The sequence below is a fragment of the Passer domesticus genome, chromosome 19, assembly GCF_036417665.1.
Source record: "Passer domesticus isolate bPasDom1 chromosome 19, bPasDom1.hap1, whole genome shotgun sequence".
Classification (NCBI taxonomy): Eukaryota; Metazoa; Chordata; class Aves; order Passeriformes; family Passeridae; genus Passer; species Passer domesticus.
Genome location: NC_087492.1, coordinates 3,640,456 through 3,655,927, shown reverse-complemented (window position 1 = coordinate 3,655,927; position 15,472 = coordinate 3,640,456). Strand labels below are relative to the sequence as shown.

The 15,472-nt window shown below is 43.5% G+C and overlaps 1 protein-coding gene across 10 annotated transcripts in view; it reads left to right on the top strand.

Annotated features, from left to right (window-relative positions):
• Nucleotides 1–15,472, top strand: part of SPECC1 (sperm antigen with calponin homology and coiled-coil domains 1) — an 88,114-nt gene that overhangs the window by 40,181 nt on the left and 32,461 nt on the right. For all 10 annotated transcript variants that reach the window (XR_010349309.1, XM_064394578.1, XM_064394581.1 and 7 more), the window contains 3 exons: nt 11,056–12,614; nt 14,418–14,625; nt 15,250–15,323. Coding sequence is in view for 9 of the 10 variants with exons in the window: in XM_064394578.1 (XP_064250648.1) it covers nt 11,056–12,614; nt 14,418–14,625; nt 15,250–15,323 (1,841 nt within the window). In the remaining variant the exon portion in view is untranslated. The remainder of the gene's footprint in view (nt 1–11,055; nt 12,615–14,417; nt 14,626–15,249; nt 15,324–15,472) is intronic.

Sequence of the window (15,472 nt, the reverse complement as noted above, 5' to 3'; positions counted from 1 at the left end):
TCCTCTCCCCTTCTGTCTCATTTCTTTTCCTGATGTGTCTCATCCTGTGTTGATAGTTCTGATGCTCTGGATGAGCTGTGGAGCCTACACTGGAGTCCTTTCCCCACCCCCTCACAGAAGCAGGCTGGAAGTGACAATAAAACTGGGTTTATTATGTGGCCATCACATTTCAGTAAACAAAGGGCAGTTGTAACACCAGTGCAATGCAAACTGGCTATTAAGCATTAAGCAAACAATTTAAAAAAATAAGCTCTCAGCTTTTAAGTTCTGCCCTTTTAGGGAAGGAAGAGGAACCTCCTTTCATGTTTCCATTTGTGATCCCTTTCCCCCCTGTCTTTCTGGATTAGCAGGGTTTGGGAATTCATGAGGAAAGAAGTTCTTTTGGCTCGGTCAGTGCTCATCTTTTGGCTGAGTGTGGGGCAGCATTCCTGAACTGGAGGGTTGGGATCCTGGATTCCTGACCCAGAGCCCTCCACAGCAGTGCTTGGAGAGGCATTTTCAGCTTCTTTTCCTCTGTGATGGCTCTGCACCCTCAGTGGGAAGGACAAGGAATTAGAGCATTCTTTACAAGGGTGACGAAGCCCCATGCAGGTATCTTTGTCAGTTCCATGGTTCAGTCCATAGCATGGCCTCCTGAACAGCCAAACATTCTTTACAAGGAAAGACAAGTGTGATGGAGCCCCATGCAGGTATCTCTGTCAGTTCCATGGTTCAGTCCATAGCATGGCCTCCTGAACAGCCAAACATTCTTTACAAGGAAAGAGAAGGGTGATGGAGCCCCATGCAGGTATCTCTGTCAGTTCCATGGTTCAATCCATAGCATGGCCTCCTGGACAGCCAAACATTCTTTACAAGGAAAGAGAAGGGTGATGGAGCCCCATGCAGGTATCTCTGTCAGTTCCATGGTTCAGTCCATAGCACGGCCTCCTGGACAGCCAAACAGGCTGAGTAAATTACCCTGATAATTGTGAAAATGTCAGATATTAAGCATTTCCCCTCTTATAATATTTGGTTATCTTTTGTGCTTGTGGAGAGATCAGATTTTGATGCTTAGAGTGATCCACAGCACCTGACTTGTCTGGAGGGAGCAGGGTTCTCACTGTTCCTTCCAATTGAATTCTTGGACCAGGAGATTTTAGGAAAGTCCTTCATTAACTTGAGTCAGAGATCACATCCAGTTGTGACAACCACTGTGCATGGGGGAGCACATCTACTGACAGCCACTGTTTAGTGAGTTGGTATGGTTAGATTTAGGGTTGGTTAGTTTTGTTTGCTTTTTAATTTCCTGTACTTCTCAAAACTCTCAGCGCTGGTATTTTATCCATTATAATTGTATTTTCCAGAAATGGAAGTACAGCTGTTTTATCACCACTGTTAACCCAGCAATGGCTGAGTGGAGGACTTCTGGGCTGGATTAGCTGGGAAGCTGCTTTCTGAGCTGAGGAGAATTACCTCCTTGTCTGCAAGCTAGAATCAAGGAAAACTCTGGGATTCTTAGTGCAGCTAGTGGTCATTTATCTCAGGAATATTCCTCGTACAGCCATAGGAGGTGACAGATTATTTCTCTGCTTTATCTTGAAGCAAATCTCTGCTTTATCTGAACAGCACGTTCTGGGGGATGTTATTAACTCCAAGGATGTTCCCCACAGCAGTTGCTAAAAGCCTTCTGGAAAGCAGAAGCTTCAGATCTAAGAGGTAGAAAAACAAACTCCAAACTTACCAACCAGATCAAACAAAAAATCCCTTATTTCAGTGAAACAGCAGTGATTTTGTCCCTCTTCACAGAAAAAGTCATATTTATGGATTTTCTTTTTTTTTACAGTTGTCTAAAAAACTACTAGAATTGAGTTTGTCTTAATATTGATTTAGCTGTAGGTATGAGATGATTATACCTGATCCTATCTTGTTTTTACAGGTGCACAGGCAGGAAGTGTTCCAGAATAAACAAAATCAGGAAGTGTCGTAGTACACAGAAATCCCAATAATTTTGCTGTGCTAGTGTCACAAGTATAGAGTCAAGTTCCCCTTAAGGAATACAAAAATTATGTATTTTTTAAATAATGAGCTGTGATGGTTGTGGAAATTACAAATTTGCATTAAAACCAGCAAGTAGGGGTACTTCATTTTAAAAAGGGAGAATTATCTATTTCTGTAACTTTCACCAGATTAATTTTGAGGTAATGCTACACATTGAAAGTTGTAGTCATTCTTTTGTGGGGGCTACACAAGGGGTATAACTTGGAGGTGACTAAAGTTTTTGGCAGGCCCAGTGGTATTAACAGTTCCAAAAAAAGTAGTGTTGAGTTTACCATAGGGATATTCCAGCAAGTGTAGGATATAGAGTTTCCCTGAACATTTGCTTTGGATGGCTCAGTGTTTGTTATGCCAGGTTGCTGGGTACTCCAGAAATCCAAAGCAGCTCGGGGGTAGATTCCACCCCACTTGTGACCTGCACCAATGTTGGCAATTCCATGGGGTTTGTGTCCCTCTTTTTGGGGTGAGCACAGCAGCACCTCGTGACTCTCTTGGTGCCTTATGGAGCAGTGGAGCCCCTTGGGTGCTCCTGGACTCTGGAGCAGATTAGAAAGAGAAGTTTGTGTTTGTGGGAGCAAAGGCTGGGCATGCACAGAGCAGTTCTTGTCTCGACTCAGCCAATTCACTTTCCTGATGGATCTTGGGTCATGAGATTTGGGAGCAAAAGTTGCCTCTTACAGTAGAGCCTGCACTGCTTTTGTACTTCTGTACTTTTGTACTTTTACTCAAAGCAGGGATAGCCAAGCTTGAGTTTTTATTTTTAGTTTAAAAACTTTCAGGAAATTCAAGTAAACAGCATCAAAAATATTAAGAGGGACTCTTTGTTGGACACTGGCACGTCTCTCAGGGTAAAGAGATTTTAACTACTCTTGCTGTTATTCAGAGAGGAATTGTCTGTGAGCAGGCCCATAAAGAGCAGAAAAAGTCAGCTGAAATTCACAATGCGACTTTGTGAACAGGGTTTTGATCAGATCTCCTCTCATTTACCTTCTGAATGCGACCTTGTTTCCACTGTAATGGAATTGAGCTGTGACAAAGTGAACTTGAAATTCAGTTCTTGTGGCTGTGCTGAGCTTGGAACCACCAGATACTGAGTAGAGTTGATCTTTTTAACACTTTTCTGAAGGAATTAAATGTGACTTTCTCTGTAAGGAGAAAACAACAGAGCTATTGATCAGGTGAATCCAACAAGCTGAAAATAAAATGTGTGTGATCATTTCTTAATTGTGCAGCAGACATTTTTCTCTTTTAAAACCACTACAAAACTTACTGGGGCCTTTCCTGGATTTTTAGCACTTGTTTAGATGCTAAAATTTGAACTAAATGATGATGCTTCAAACTATAAGGTCGTCTCTACTATTGGGTTACATTCCTGCCATGGGAGAGTCTCTTCTGGGGGCCACCCTTGAAAAGAATGTCTAACCAATAGTTCATCTGCAGATTTAAACCACTGGCAAGTAATTATGTCAAGACTGTCTTTAAGTTACCAAATGTGTGTTTTCTTGGGTGCTTTTTGCACTCCAGATCTCTAGACTAGTATTTATAACTAAAAAAATCAGCCAACCTTTACCAAGCGTTCAGCTCAAATGTCAGGGGGTCTCTGTAGTCTTAAATTAGGAATTACTCAGATCAAGATGCTTATTGCTGCTTTTCCTTCTTCTTTGCTAGTGTAGCTTTTTCAGTACAGACATCTGTTGTTCCCTGGTACTTTGTAATTTTTATTTCTCTTTGGTCTTACTCTTATCCTCCATCTCAAATATCAGTACCTGAGTTGCTTTCCTACACTCTCCACGATGATTACATAGATCAAAATCTTTGCATTAAACCTTTTAGCTCTTTCCTCCTGTTGCATGTTGTGCCTGTTCCACAGACAATGCAATCAGGGAGGCCAGACAGTCCAACAGGCCCTTAATGATTCAGAAAAAAAGCTAACATTTTAATTACTCTTAGTCTGCATTTGCTAAGTGAGTAAAGGGCCTTATTGGAACAGAAGCTTCTGTATATAATTAGTGCTGGATTATCAAAACCACATTTGTTGTTCTGGAGCCATCTCCTTGTCTTTTTGTAAAGCTAGGTGGAGTACAAGTGAACCTTCCCAAGGAGGTGCTGACCTGTGAAGGTGTTGGCTCTATGACTAACACTCTGCAAACAGACTGATTAATTCAGAAGAACCACGACTGGCCAAGCCTTGCTTTGCTTTGTTTGCTGCTGCATAAAGACCAGGTAGCAGAGAGCACTGTCTTTCTGTAGGACTGCCCTGAAAGAGATGGAAAATGGTGTGCTCCTCTTGAGTTTTTGAGGATTATTCAAAGGAGTATCCAGTGCTGTTGTCATGGAAGAGTGGAGCTTGTTCAGCTCATTCCCTTTGTACCGAGCAGATCAAGCCATGACACTTTGCACAGTACAATAGTGTCATTCTTTATCCTGACTTTTGCCGAAGCTGGTGGTGGAGCAGAAGTTTCAGCCATTTCTCTCTCAAATATGAAGTTCAAAACAGCTCAAGCAGTTTTAAAGATATCAGTAGGTGCTGGGTGGTGTCTCTTGCCACTGCATCTCTTCGAAATTCCAGCCTTTTACATCCAGTCTCACTCACATTTCAGCTCCCAAGAAGCTCTCAGGATTGATTCAAATCTTCCTCATGGCTTGATTTACGTGTGTGCATCCCTTCAGTATTTGTTACTGAGCTGTCCTACCATTCCCAGAGGTTTGGGGATAGGGGGATCAAGCAGTGTGGCAGAATGTGCAGGGATTTTGTCTCTAGGTGTTGTATGAAGTAGCCCAGCAGTGCAGGTAAGGGCTGCTGTTCTGTCTGCCCTACTGCTCAATGTTTGCTTTTCCTCATGCCACCTGAAATGTGTCAGCATGTTTCCTGTTCATTTGGATATCAGAAGATCTCTGGTCAGCAGGGAAGTTGTTTTTTAACTGTTTCATTTGCTTTAAACAAAGTGGGGGTGGGGGGGGGGGGAAAGCAGGAGAAAATAGTGATTCAATAGAACAGATGTGTACTAAAACCTTTTAATGAAAAAGTACTTTAAAGGAGTCAATTGTACAGGAATCCTTCCTCTGTGCTGTACAGTCTCCATTTCCCAAAGGACATCCCTCACTGACTCTTAATCAGCCTCAGCATCAATCTCAGGATCAATGCTGGAACAGGGTGAAAGGGATCTGCCAAGTCCCCTGGGCTTTCAGTTAAGCTTTGAGGTCTTAGTGGCTTATCTGCTTTTGAAAAATGGATTTTAAACACCAAGTTAATTAGGTTCTTGAAAACTTTGCTCTGAGTTGATAAAAGAAGTCAGAAAACACATCCAGGCTCCCTGTAACATGTTCTGGTTTATCACAGTGAGTCACTGGAGAGTGTGGTTGGTGACTCCAAGCTAATGCCATCTTTTGTGACTTGGCTGTGACTAAATTCACAGCAATGATGTCATGAATCCCATATTAATCCATTGTGTTAAATCATTCATTGTGTGGCTGGAAATCTGCTAAGGGGTACTAGGGTGCTGGAGGAATTCTGAATGTAGCGCAAAAAAGCTGCTCTTATCTGCCTTCTAAAATTGGTTTGTAAATCTGTGAAGAAAGTCTGACTGTTAGTTCAATGTCTGGTGGCACTTCAGGTCTCTTCAGACATCCCAGTTGCTCTGTCTGCCTCTGCAGCAAGGGACAAATCTCCTACAGGTGCTGCCAAATCTTAGAGTGCAGTGAAGGTATTTTAAATATTTGAAATGGCACTAGACAGCTGTGTTGTGGTGTCCTAGACCAGGTGTCATAAACCTGGTGAAATAAAGATACTCCTGTGAGCCAGGTTTGTTTTACTGAGAAACTGAAAGTGGTGCCAGGACCTTTCCCAGGCATGGCTGAGCACAGGGTACCTGCCTGCCTTGCCTGGCTGTTGCTGTGTGTTCCTGGAGCTGCTCTGGATCCTCAGCCCATCCTGGCAAAGCCTGAGGAAGTGCTCTGAGTCCAGGATCTACTGAAGTCACAGCCAGAGGATGAGCTGAAAGCCAGAATTGATAAGAAGGACATATTTCAGCTAAACCACAAGTGCTAGAGCACAGTAAAATTGTGTGGGGTGGTTTAATAATTCTTTTTATTTGCTGTACAAGTGTGGGCTGTTAATATTCCCTTTACTTAGCCATGGTGCTAAATGCTTCCAGCCCATTTGATTTATACTGACCTTTCCCTCAAGGAACCACTTTTCTATCTGAGGCTCAGGAGTTCTGTTCAGATGGGAAATTTTATTAAAACATCCTGGCAGGTGAGGACAGAATTCTGGAATGACAGAACCACCTCTGTCTTCTGTTTCCAGGGAGGCTTTGAATAGTTAGGCCTTAATTTCTTTTTGTAATCTCTTGTTGCACTGTCCTTTCTGAGGAGGATTTAGGGATGACAGACACGGGACAGTGAAATTGCTGATCTGTTGCAAAAGCAGGAGCTGGAATGAGAGAGCTTTAGCATCCCTCGTGAGAGGACAAACTTGTCTGCAGGCAACAGTTTGCCTTTCTGAAATGTATGAGTGGAACATTGCAGCGTGCTATGAATAGCTTTCTTTTAGTTCTTGTTAGTTATCCTGCCCTTGCAATTCAAATAAGGTATCCATTGTTTAGAAACATCACACCAAAGCTGCATCTGTCTCCATGCTTTAGCCTTACATGACTGAAATGCTTTGTGAGATGACTTGGTGATCAGTGCTTAAGTTACATCGATGGTGCAGGAGGCTTAGTACCTACTGAAATATGGAACAGTGAATTACTGATGTGGAATCTTGAACATGTTGAAGGAAACAATGTGTTTTTGTTGTTGTTTGCTTAAGAGATGACAGGATTAAAATTGAGGAATAAGGTACTAAATGGAACATTCCCTGTTAGCTCCACTGTGGAACAGCAGAAGGCCATGGCATTAACCTTTGGGATATTAATATGTTGATGGAGGGAGGGATTAAGAAAAGGGCAGGTTGTGGGACACAAATGGGACAAAGGCCAGAGGCAAATAATTTTGTATTGACTCTGGTTCTAATTTCTGCCTTGAATTTATTTTTTAGAACATTTTCAAAGGTGATTATGTAGTCAAATGCTGTCACTTCCCAAGTGAGATGATTCCTCTGCTCTGGGACTGGGGAAGCAGGTGTTTGAACTGTTAGTATAATTAAGGGTCAAGTAAAATAAATGTAAATTCAAGGCTGCTGCTTTACTGCAGTGATATGTGCTATCTCAGAGCACATGGAATGTAAAGGCAGATAAATGTATTGAATCTTCATTCCACAATGTCACACATGTCCCCCTGTGACTGATAAAATGTTTGCCTCCTACATCCCCTTAGCCTGCTACCACTGTAATTACATTGGATGTCACTTCTGAGCAACAATCCTCTGTGCTTCACCTTGGAGGATTGGGAAATGTTTTCCTCCATTCCATAGTCCATTTTCTCCTGGTTATGGATGTCCCTGTGGAAGGTGCTGAGAGCTCAGATCAGAAATGGATCATGGTGTGGAAAAACTGAGGAGTAATCCTGATGCTTCAGCAAGAAACATTGTGTTGAAAATGGGATTAAAATGTCAAAAGATCATCTCAAGGGGCCAACTTTTATCTCATTAAAGTGATACTTTGCCTTTTGACACCAGTGGGAAGTCAGGGAATGTTCCCTGGCAGCAAGTGGTGCATGGAAAGCTCCACAGCAGGGTACAAACGCTGGTCCTAATCCTGATTTACTGTGACCTTGGGTGAGGTGTTTCATTGCTCTCTGCTTCCCTGTCCTGTAGCTTAAACTTAATTAATTATGTGTTTCAGAGGATTTGAGTTAAATAGCTGTTAATTGTAAAGCACTTGGAGAATTTTGAGTTTTATCAATTGATATGGTTTAATGCCTCACCCCTGGAAAGTACATCTGAAAATGGAGAAGTTTCTTACTGGGCACCCAGGTGAGGAACACAGCATGAGGTGACCTCCACTGAGATTCAGGGCTGGCTGTTTTTCTCTCCCCTGCTCAAAACCAGCAGCCCTGGCCGGGCAGTGAAGTTCTGTGTGATTCCAGCCACTGAAAGCAGCAGCATAAATCAGGGCTGTGCTGGATGCAGCAGCCTGGGAGGCACGAGTCTGTCTGGAGTCTGCCCCAGCCCATCACCACACTGGGGGCCAGTTAATCAGGTCACCAGGGGCACTTGCACAGCCCTCAGTGCAAGTGGAGCCTGGGGCTGTGGCTTGGCAGTCACTGGCAACCACTACACTGCTCAGTTCCAAGGTCATTCCGAGGGGGCTTGCCCATAAAATAGACTTTAAAGTAGTGTTTATACTTGATTTGGTGTTCTGTGATCAACATATGCACTTAGAAGTTTTTTTTTTTTTTGGCTCCTTGTGACTTTTTAGTATCATGTGGTGCTTGTGGAGACTGGAGTGAGGAAAATATGTAAGTCTTTCTACGTTGTAAAAAACCCAAGTTGGTTAATGGTTATTGATGGATAGCAAATGCCTTGTGATTTATGACAGAGCAAGTCAGCAGAGCGTGGAGTCTTGCAAAACACATGGGGCACATTGAGTAAGCTCAAAGCCTGCACAGGTTGGCAGGAGGTGGTGCAGTACAGATAATCGCAGTTAAATATCATTAATTGTTATCCTTATGTATATGCCTTCCATTGCTCAGGATCATGTTGCAGTTGTCATCTGGTGGTGATTACAAGTGCAGCATATCTCCTAGGAAAAGGTGGTTTCCTTAGTGCCAAGCAATTTGTACTAATGTCTAATTGCCTCATTATTTGTTGCAATGTACAGAATGCCACCCACTATTTATAGAATACTGCTTAGTCATGTACTGACCAGTTGACAGTCATGTTATTGAACTGGTTTGGGCATTAAAAAAGTTTTTCAGAGAACTTGCTTTTGTCATAAAATTTTGTGTGAGAGGTGGAAAACCCTTTCAGATCAAATAAAATCCCAGGACACACAGAAGGCTTTAAATCACCCCTTAGGCTCCATTCAAGAACATCTCTGATGATTTGTAATGTGAATTTTACATCTTAAAACTGTAGGATGGTTGCAGTTTGTGTGAAAACTGCTTCTGTATGGTGGGCACTCGTCCTTCTCAATGGTTGGGATGCATTCAAGGGTTTTCCCACCTGGGCTTCACCTGTGCCTCTCTCTGAGCAGGGAGGGCTGTGCTGAGCTGGGGTTTCTCTGTTGGCATCACATCACATCGTGGTCCTTTCGGTTCTCCTCCTGTCCTTCATCTCCTGGTGTTGGCTGCATGGACACCACGAGCTTTGCTCATGTGCTGAGCTCACTCCAGTAGGTTTTACAGGTGCCAGTCCCTGGTGGTTGGGCTGGGAATGGGATGATCCATGAGCCAGGGCCTGGGCTCTGGCAAGGAGAATTCCCATCTTCGTTTCGTGGTGCTTCCCACCGGAGATCCCAGAGCTGTGCTGTCCCCTCCAGCTGTAGGTGACTGAATGAAGCTGTGTGGGCCTGGCTGTCCCTGTATCTCTTCCCAAAAACACTGGAGCCTTTGTCTCTGGCCTCACCGTGCCCCTGCCATGACAGAGGCTCTCTGTGCTCTCCTGCCAGCGCTGCTCCGGCTTCAGGGGGCTTTTCTTCAGCTGCTCTTTGTCTCGGGGTGTTTATTGTGCTGCTGCAGAGTGTGTGTGTTTGGGGGGAGAGGAGGGGCTCCTGTTTGTGTGGGCTTTATAAACCCAGTGCATTCTTCAAAAGAGATGCTGAGCAAACGGGGTGGTGTTAATGTTAACCCTTCCGTGCCCTGCTCTGCTGTGGGAGGGTGATGAGGCTGCTGTGTAAGGCAAGGAGTCTGCCCTCCTTTGCTCTTAATGCTCTTTGATTTTCTGTGGATGCTGCACATGTGTGTCAGCAAAGAGTCTCCCAAATGTGGGGAGATGGAATTCCTTATAGGATTTCCCCCCAGAGTCCTTCTGGAAGTTGTTTTTATTGCAAACACTGGCTCACTAGCCCTTTCTGTTTGCATAACTCGTTCTTGCATCCTGTTTATGTGGCTGCATTGGACAACATCTCCTCATTGTGCTCTATCCCCACACTTTGTGGTCCTGTACTTTAGGGCTTTTCCTTTTGAATAAGGTCCTGAATTTTCAGGAAGATTTTCTTAAGTTCACGCTGTTTTCAGTTACAGTGCCATGTCATACCTGCCCTTTGAATCAGCTTCTTTTCTTTAACCAGCTTGTTACAGCTTCCGTGGTTCAGATGGCTCTTATTGTTTCTTCATTGCCTGGGGTCCTGTATTTCAAGAGAGCTTTGAAAGATGAAAATCAACAACTCATAAACTTCATTTCCCTTGTAGTCACATAATGCTTTGCATTGTTGGTTGGTGGGGAAAAAACCCAACCAACAACTGAACAGATCAGCATCAACTCTCTAAGCTCCTTTTGCTCTCCTTCCATAAGAGGATGGGAATTTAGAACATGGAAAATCTCTCATCCATCTCTGCAAGAAGCTGCAGCAACACAATTGTCTTAGTGTTGGAAGTGCCAATAGAGTTTTATATTTCACTGAATCTGTGCTCAGCATAAATGTTTCAGTCTTCCTTTTTGTGATGATCTGCTTAAATAGAGTATAATGCAAATAGTTTTGTGTGTGATAAAAATACTTTTTTTTCAAAGGCAGTATCTTTTCTTAAGTTACTGAACATTTCCTCAGAAATTAAGATTAGATCCAGAATTTTACAAAGTAGTGTGAAGAACTTTTACTTTCAAATAATTAATATCCTTATATCTTTACATCAATACAATTAATAGGGGCTTGTAGCTCGTGTATTGCAGCATTTACATATTATATTACCACACTGGGAAAAAGTTTACCAGGCTGTGTTCCTTTGCAGGGGATGGGAAAGGAAGAAATGCAGAATAATACAAGCCTTTGAAACATGAATCCACACAGTCAGTCATGACTAAACCTATTCAAACTCTCAGGTGGTTTTTTTCCAGGACTGCTCTAGGCTCCAGCATTGTTGTTGTGAAACTTGTTTTCTTCAGGCACTAACTCAAATTTCCTTCATGCCTTGTTCCTCCAGGAGCGGTTTCGGCTGCGAAGCGCACGGGGATCCCAGCGCCCCGGGAATTGTCCTCATCCGTGTCCAGGGAGAGAGCTGTGCTGCGTGCTCAGGCCAACACCAGGAAAACACAGCCCAGCCCCACCTCTTCTGGTGCACCAACTCCTACCAAACACGTGCGCCCCACCAGCAAGTCCAAGCAAGAGAATGAAACTGGTGACAAGGCTGTTCTGGAATCTCAGGTTAAAGAGCTCCTGGCAGAGGCAAAGACAAAAGATTCGGAAATTACCAAACTTCGTTGTGAGCTGAAGAAATGCAAAGAGAAAGGGTCACTCAACGCTGAAGGAATGGGGGCTTCCAACCAAAATTTAGAAACAGTATCACCTGTTGACATAGATCCGTTGATAAGGACCCTTCAGGAGAAAAACAGGACTTTCCAAAAAGAGCTTGCTAGCCTGGGAGAAGAAAACCGTGCTTTGAAAGAGAAATTGCTTTATCTGGAGAACTCCCCTCTCTCAGACACGACCACGAGCAGCGGAGGCGACAGCAGCCTGCCAACCCCAACTACCCAAGAGTCGAGCTTTGGGAGCCCATCCAAGAGCGCGTCGAGGGCTGAAGCGGAGGAGCACAGGCAGCGCGTGAGCGGCGCTGCCCTGCGCAACTCCGGCTCGTCCAGCAGCGATGTCACCAAGGCCTCCCTGTCCCCCGATGCCTCCGACTTCGAGCACATTGCAGATGTGCCTTCCAGGCCAGCATCTGCCAGCAGCAACCACTTCAAAGGCTCCAAGTGCTCCACTGCAGGAAGTTCTCCAAACAATATTAGCGACCTCTCTGTGGCATCTCTTACAGAGAGAATACAAAAGATGGAGGAGAATCACCACAGCACAGCAGAAGAGCTGCAGGCCACTTTGCAGGAGCTGTCGGATCAGCAGCAAATGGTGCAGGAGCTGACAACAGAAAATGAGAAGCTGGTGGAAGAGAAAGCTCTCCTGGAGACTTCCTTCCGTCAGCACAGGGATAGAGCCGAGCAGCTGAGCCAGGAAAATGAGAAGCTCATGACTCTCCTCCAAGAGCGCTCCAAGACTGAAGCTCAAGAGGAGAAGGTCCTTGAACTGGAACAGAAATGTGCAGAAGTTCTTGAAAAAGCACAGTTTGAGAGAGAGAAATTGCTCAACATTCAGCAGCAGTTAACCAGCAGCCTGCGAAGCTTAGAAAGGGAGCACCAGGATGCCCAGCAGGTGATAAAAAGCCTGAGAGAAGAAAATGAGAAGCTGCTTAAACTTCTAGAAGTGGAACAGCAGAGCAACAGCACAGTGACAAAAAGTCTGGAGGACTGTAAAATTGCTTTGGAAGGTCTGAAAATTGAGAATGGCTCTCTCAAAACTCAGCTGGAGAATGAGAAACAAAAGGCTGCAGAAATCAACGTGATGGGCTGCACCTCTGACAACTCTGAGGTGCAGGAGATGCTCAAAGTCGCCCATGCAGAAAAGGCCCAGTTAGAAGCCTCTTGCACTGAGCTGAAACAAGAGCTGCTGAAGGCAAACAGTGAACTGAAGCACATTCAGGGGCTGCTGTCTAAGGTAAAACAGTAACAGCTCTAAAATAAAGTGGTTGTTTCTGTCCTTTCTCAAATAGGTCGGTCTTTACATTGTTATTGAGCCACTGGTTGTAAGTTTCCAGGATTTAAATTGTATGATTAGTTCTTAGTAGAAGCTGGGATTATATGATATTGTCTCAGTTTCTGTGCTCTACCCATATTTTCTCAGAAATAACTATTGGCATATCTGTATTTATAAATTCCTAACTATTTTGTCCTAATACCTTCTGTAGAATTTACTCTTTCAGTAAATAGAATTGTGTCTATCAGAATTGGAGCAAAGAGCAGATCAATGAAAAAGCACTTTGATATGCTGTGAACAAATAGTGTAAATCACTTGCTAATCAGATGAAGAGAAGGGCATAAATAGTTAGCTGTGAATATTCAATTCTGAATAATGAATCACAGTTAATTAGGAGTGAAGTATAGGTGTCATTGATCATGAGATCACAAGGACATAAATTAATGCTCAGGGAAGCTGATGGGGCAGCAACAAGTCACAGCACAGTCAAGCTCCAGATGAGATAATTTTCATAAAACAAATATTTTTACAAAAAGAAAAAGAAATGCTCTGTTTTGGGATAGGTAAAGTAACATAAAAATATTTTAGAATAATTTACCTCATTTGTGAGCTTTGCTCCAAACAAAGTTAAGCAAGTTAGTGTCCCTGTTTTCTGTGTGATCCTGGCTGTTCAGAGGAGCTGCAGCCTGAGCCATCATTCAACAAGTGTTAATAAAGCACCAGCAGTGATCATGTCCCAGTGCTGCAGGAGGAGTGAGAGTGTGCAGCCTTTCCTGTATGGGGAAGGGAGCATGAGAGGAATGATAAAATTGGCTGCAGAGGAAGGGAGCATTGCCAAAAAGCACCTCCATGGTTTGAGCGATTTAGAAAATGCAGATGTCCTTTCAGCTAAAATAGGTGACCACAGCAAATGGAGTTAGTACAGGAAGCTTTCCTCCACTTTTCCCACGTGCTTTCTGGAGCTGCAGGTCATGAAGAATAAATGAAAAACTGCTGAGTGCTCAGACTCTGTACCAAACTTTTTATTGCTTGGTTTGGAAACCACAGATTTCCCTTCTTTTACTCTTCCCTTCCCTCGAATTAAGCTGTTTTGAATCATTGGCTATTTGTGACACCCAAACAAGACCACAGGCTTCTGTAAGGCTGCCCTGCAGTGAGGCTGTGCCAGTGCTGCTCACTGAATTGGCAGCCTGCACCTTTTCCATAACTTCTGCCTGGTTAGAGAGCTCCCCCCAAACCTGGAAGCATTGATCAGTGGGCTGAGCCAACAAACTGAAGTGCAGCAGATTCCCCTTTCAGTAATTCCAGATGTCCCATATCCAGAATACACTTATCTGCAGTAGCTGGCTCTGCTATGTGTGTTTTCACAGTCCATTGAAAATGCACATGGTAAAAGCAGCAAATTGTTAATGGGGATGAACTGATCATCAGCCTGGCCCTAAGGCAGTGATATCACTTTCATAATGTTCTACAGAAATAGAAGTGGAGATTTCCGGGAATATAATTCCTCTCCCTTCATTAACTGCAGAGATTGGTTTGGAATTGTGGTCATCATATAGAAAATTTCATTTCCTTTGCAGCATCTTGTATTATCTTTATTGCCAGGAAAGAAAACTGACATTCATCTCTCATCCCTGCTTCTTGAGACTCTCATTTTCATTGAAACTGGGTGTACACAGTGCTTAAATCCACAAGTAAAGTCTCTAATGAGCGAGATCTCCTAAGAAATGTGGACAGACTTGCAGCTTTTTTCTTCCCTCCCAGGCTGAGAATGAGTATGGTCAGCTGAAGGAGGTGTGTGACCGACAGGCTGAGCAACTGAGCAGGACCAGCCAGAAGCTGCAGGAGAAGACATCAGAGAATGAAGCAGATATCAAAAACCTGAAGGAGACCATTTTCGAGTTGGAAGACCAGGTGGAACAACATCGTGCTATAAAACTCCACAATAACCAGCTCATCAGTGACCTAGAAAGTAGGTGGAGCTGGAAAAAAGCATTGAAGCGAGCTTATTTGGGGGGCTCAGTTGTGGCTGCAGCAGGGAGGAGGAGGTCTGACCTTTACAAATATTCCAGTTTTGGATATTCCCTTCTGTTCATGCATAGAAGTACTAATTTAACAGAGAGTGCTATAGATGGGACATTAGAGACAGTTTCCAAACCTCATTCTTCAGTGAAGGAAGTATTACCCATTCCAGAAATTGGAATTACTGGATTTCTGTTACAGAGTTTTTAGGGCAGAGCAGTGAAGTTGAGGTTGCTCTGGACAGGGAGCTGCCACCTGGTGGAACCAGTGGCTGTTCCTCACATCAGTGATCCCTTGGGATGTGTGTGCTGAGCAAGTGAATGCATATGGATTCACGTGCTTAAATGTCAGTCTGGTTTAATACCTGAAAGTAATGGCATATTTTAGAGATGTTTGAGTACCAGATCTACTGTTGGTTCTATTCCTGATCGTTGACAGTGTCTTTATTCAGTTTACTCTATATTAGTGGCATTACCAGAAGCAAAAACAAATCAGCTGTTCTGCCCTCCCATTCTCATTTTCACTGTTGCCTTTATGTGTTTAATAATCTTTTCACGTTTTTTATCATTCCTAGGTAAAGCAATGAAGCTGGAAGAGCAAAAACAAGATACAGAGAGGCAGCTGAAAGCTCTGACTAAGCAGATGAAGGTAAGGTTTAAGCTCCAAGACAAAGCTAAGCTGAGCTTTTATTGCAATACTGGCATTGTGTTTTCCTAGAACAAGAGCAGAAATTCTTTCTGCACTCTTGAAGTCTTCATTCTCTTCACTGTGAGCTTCTTGGCAATATCAGAGTGGAA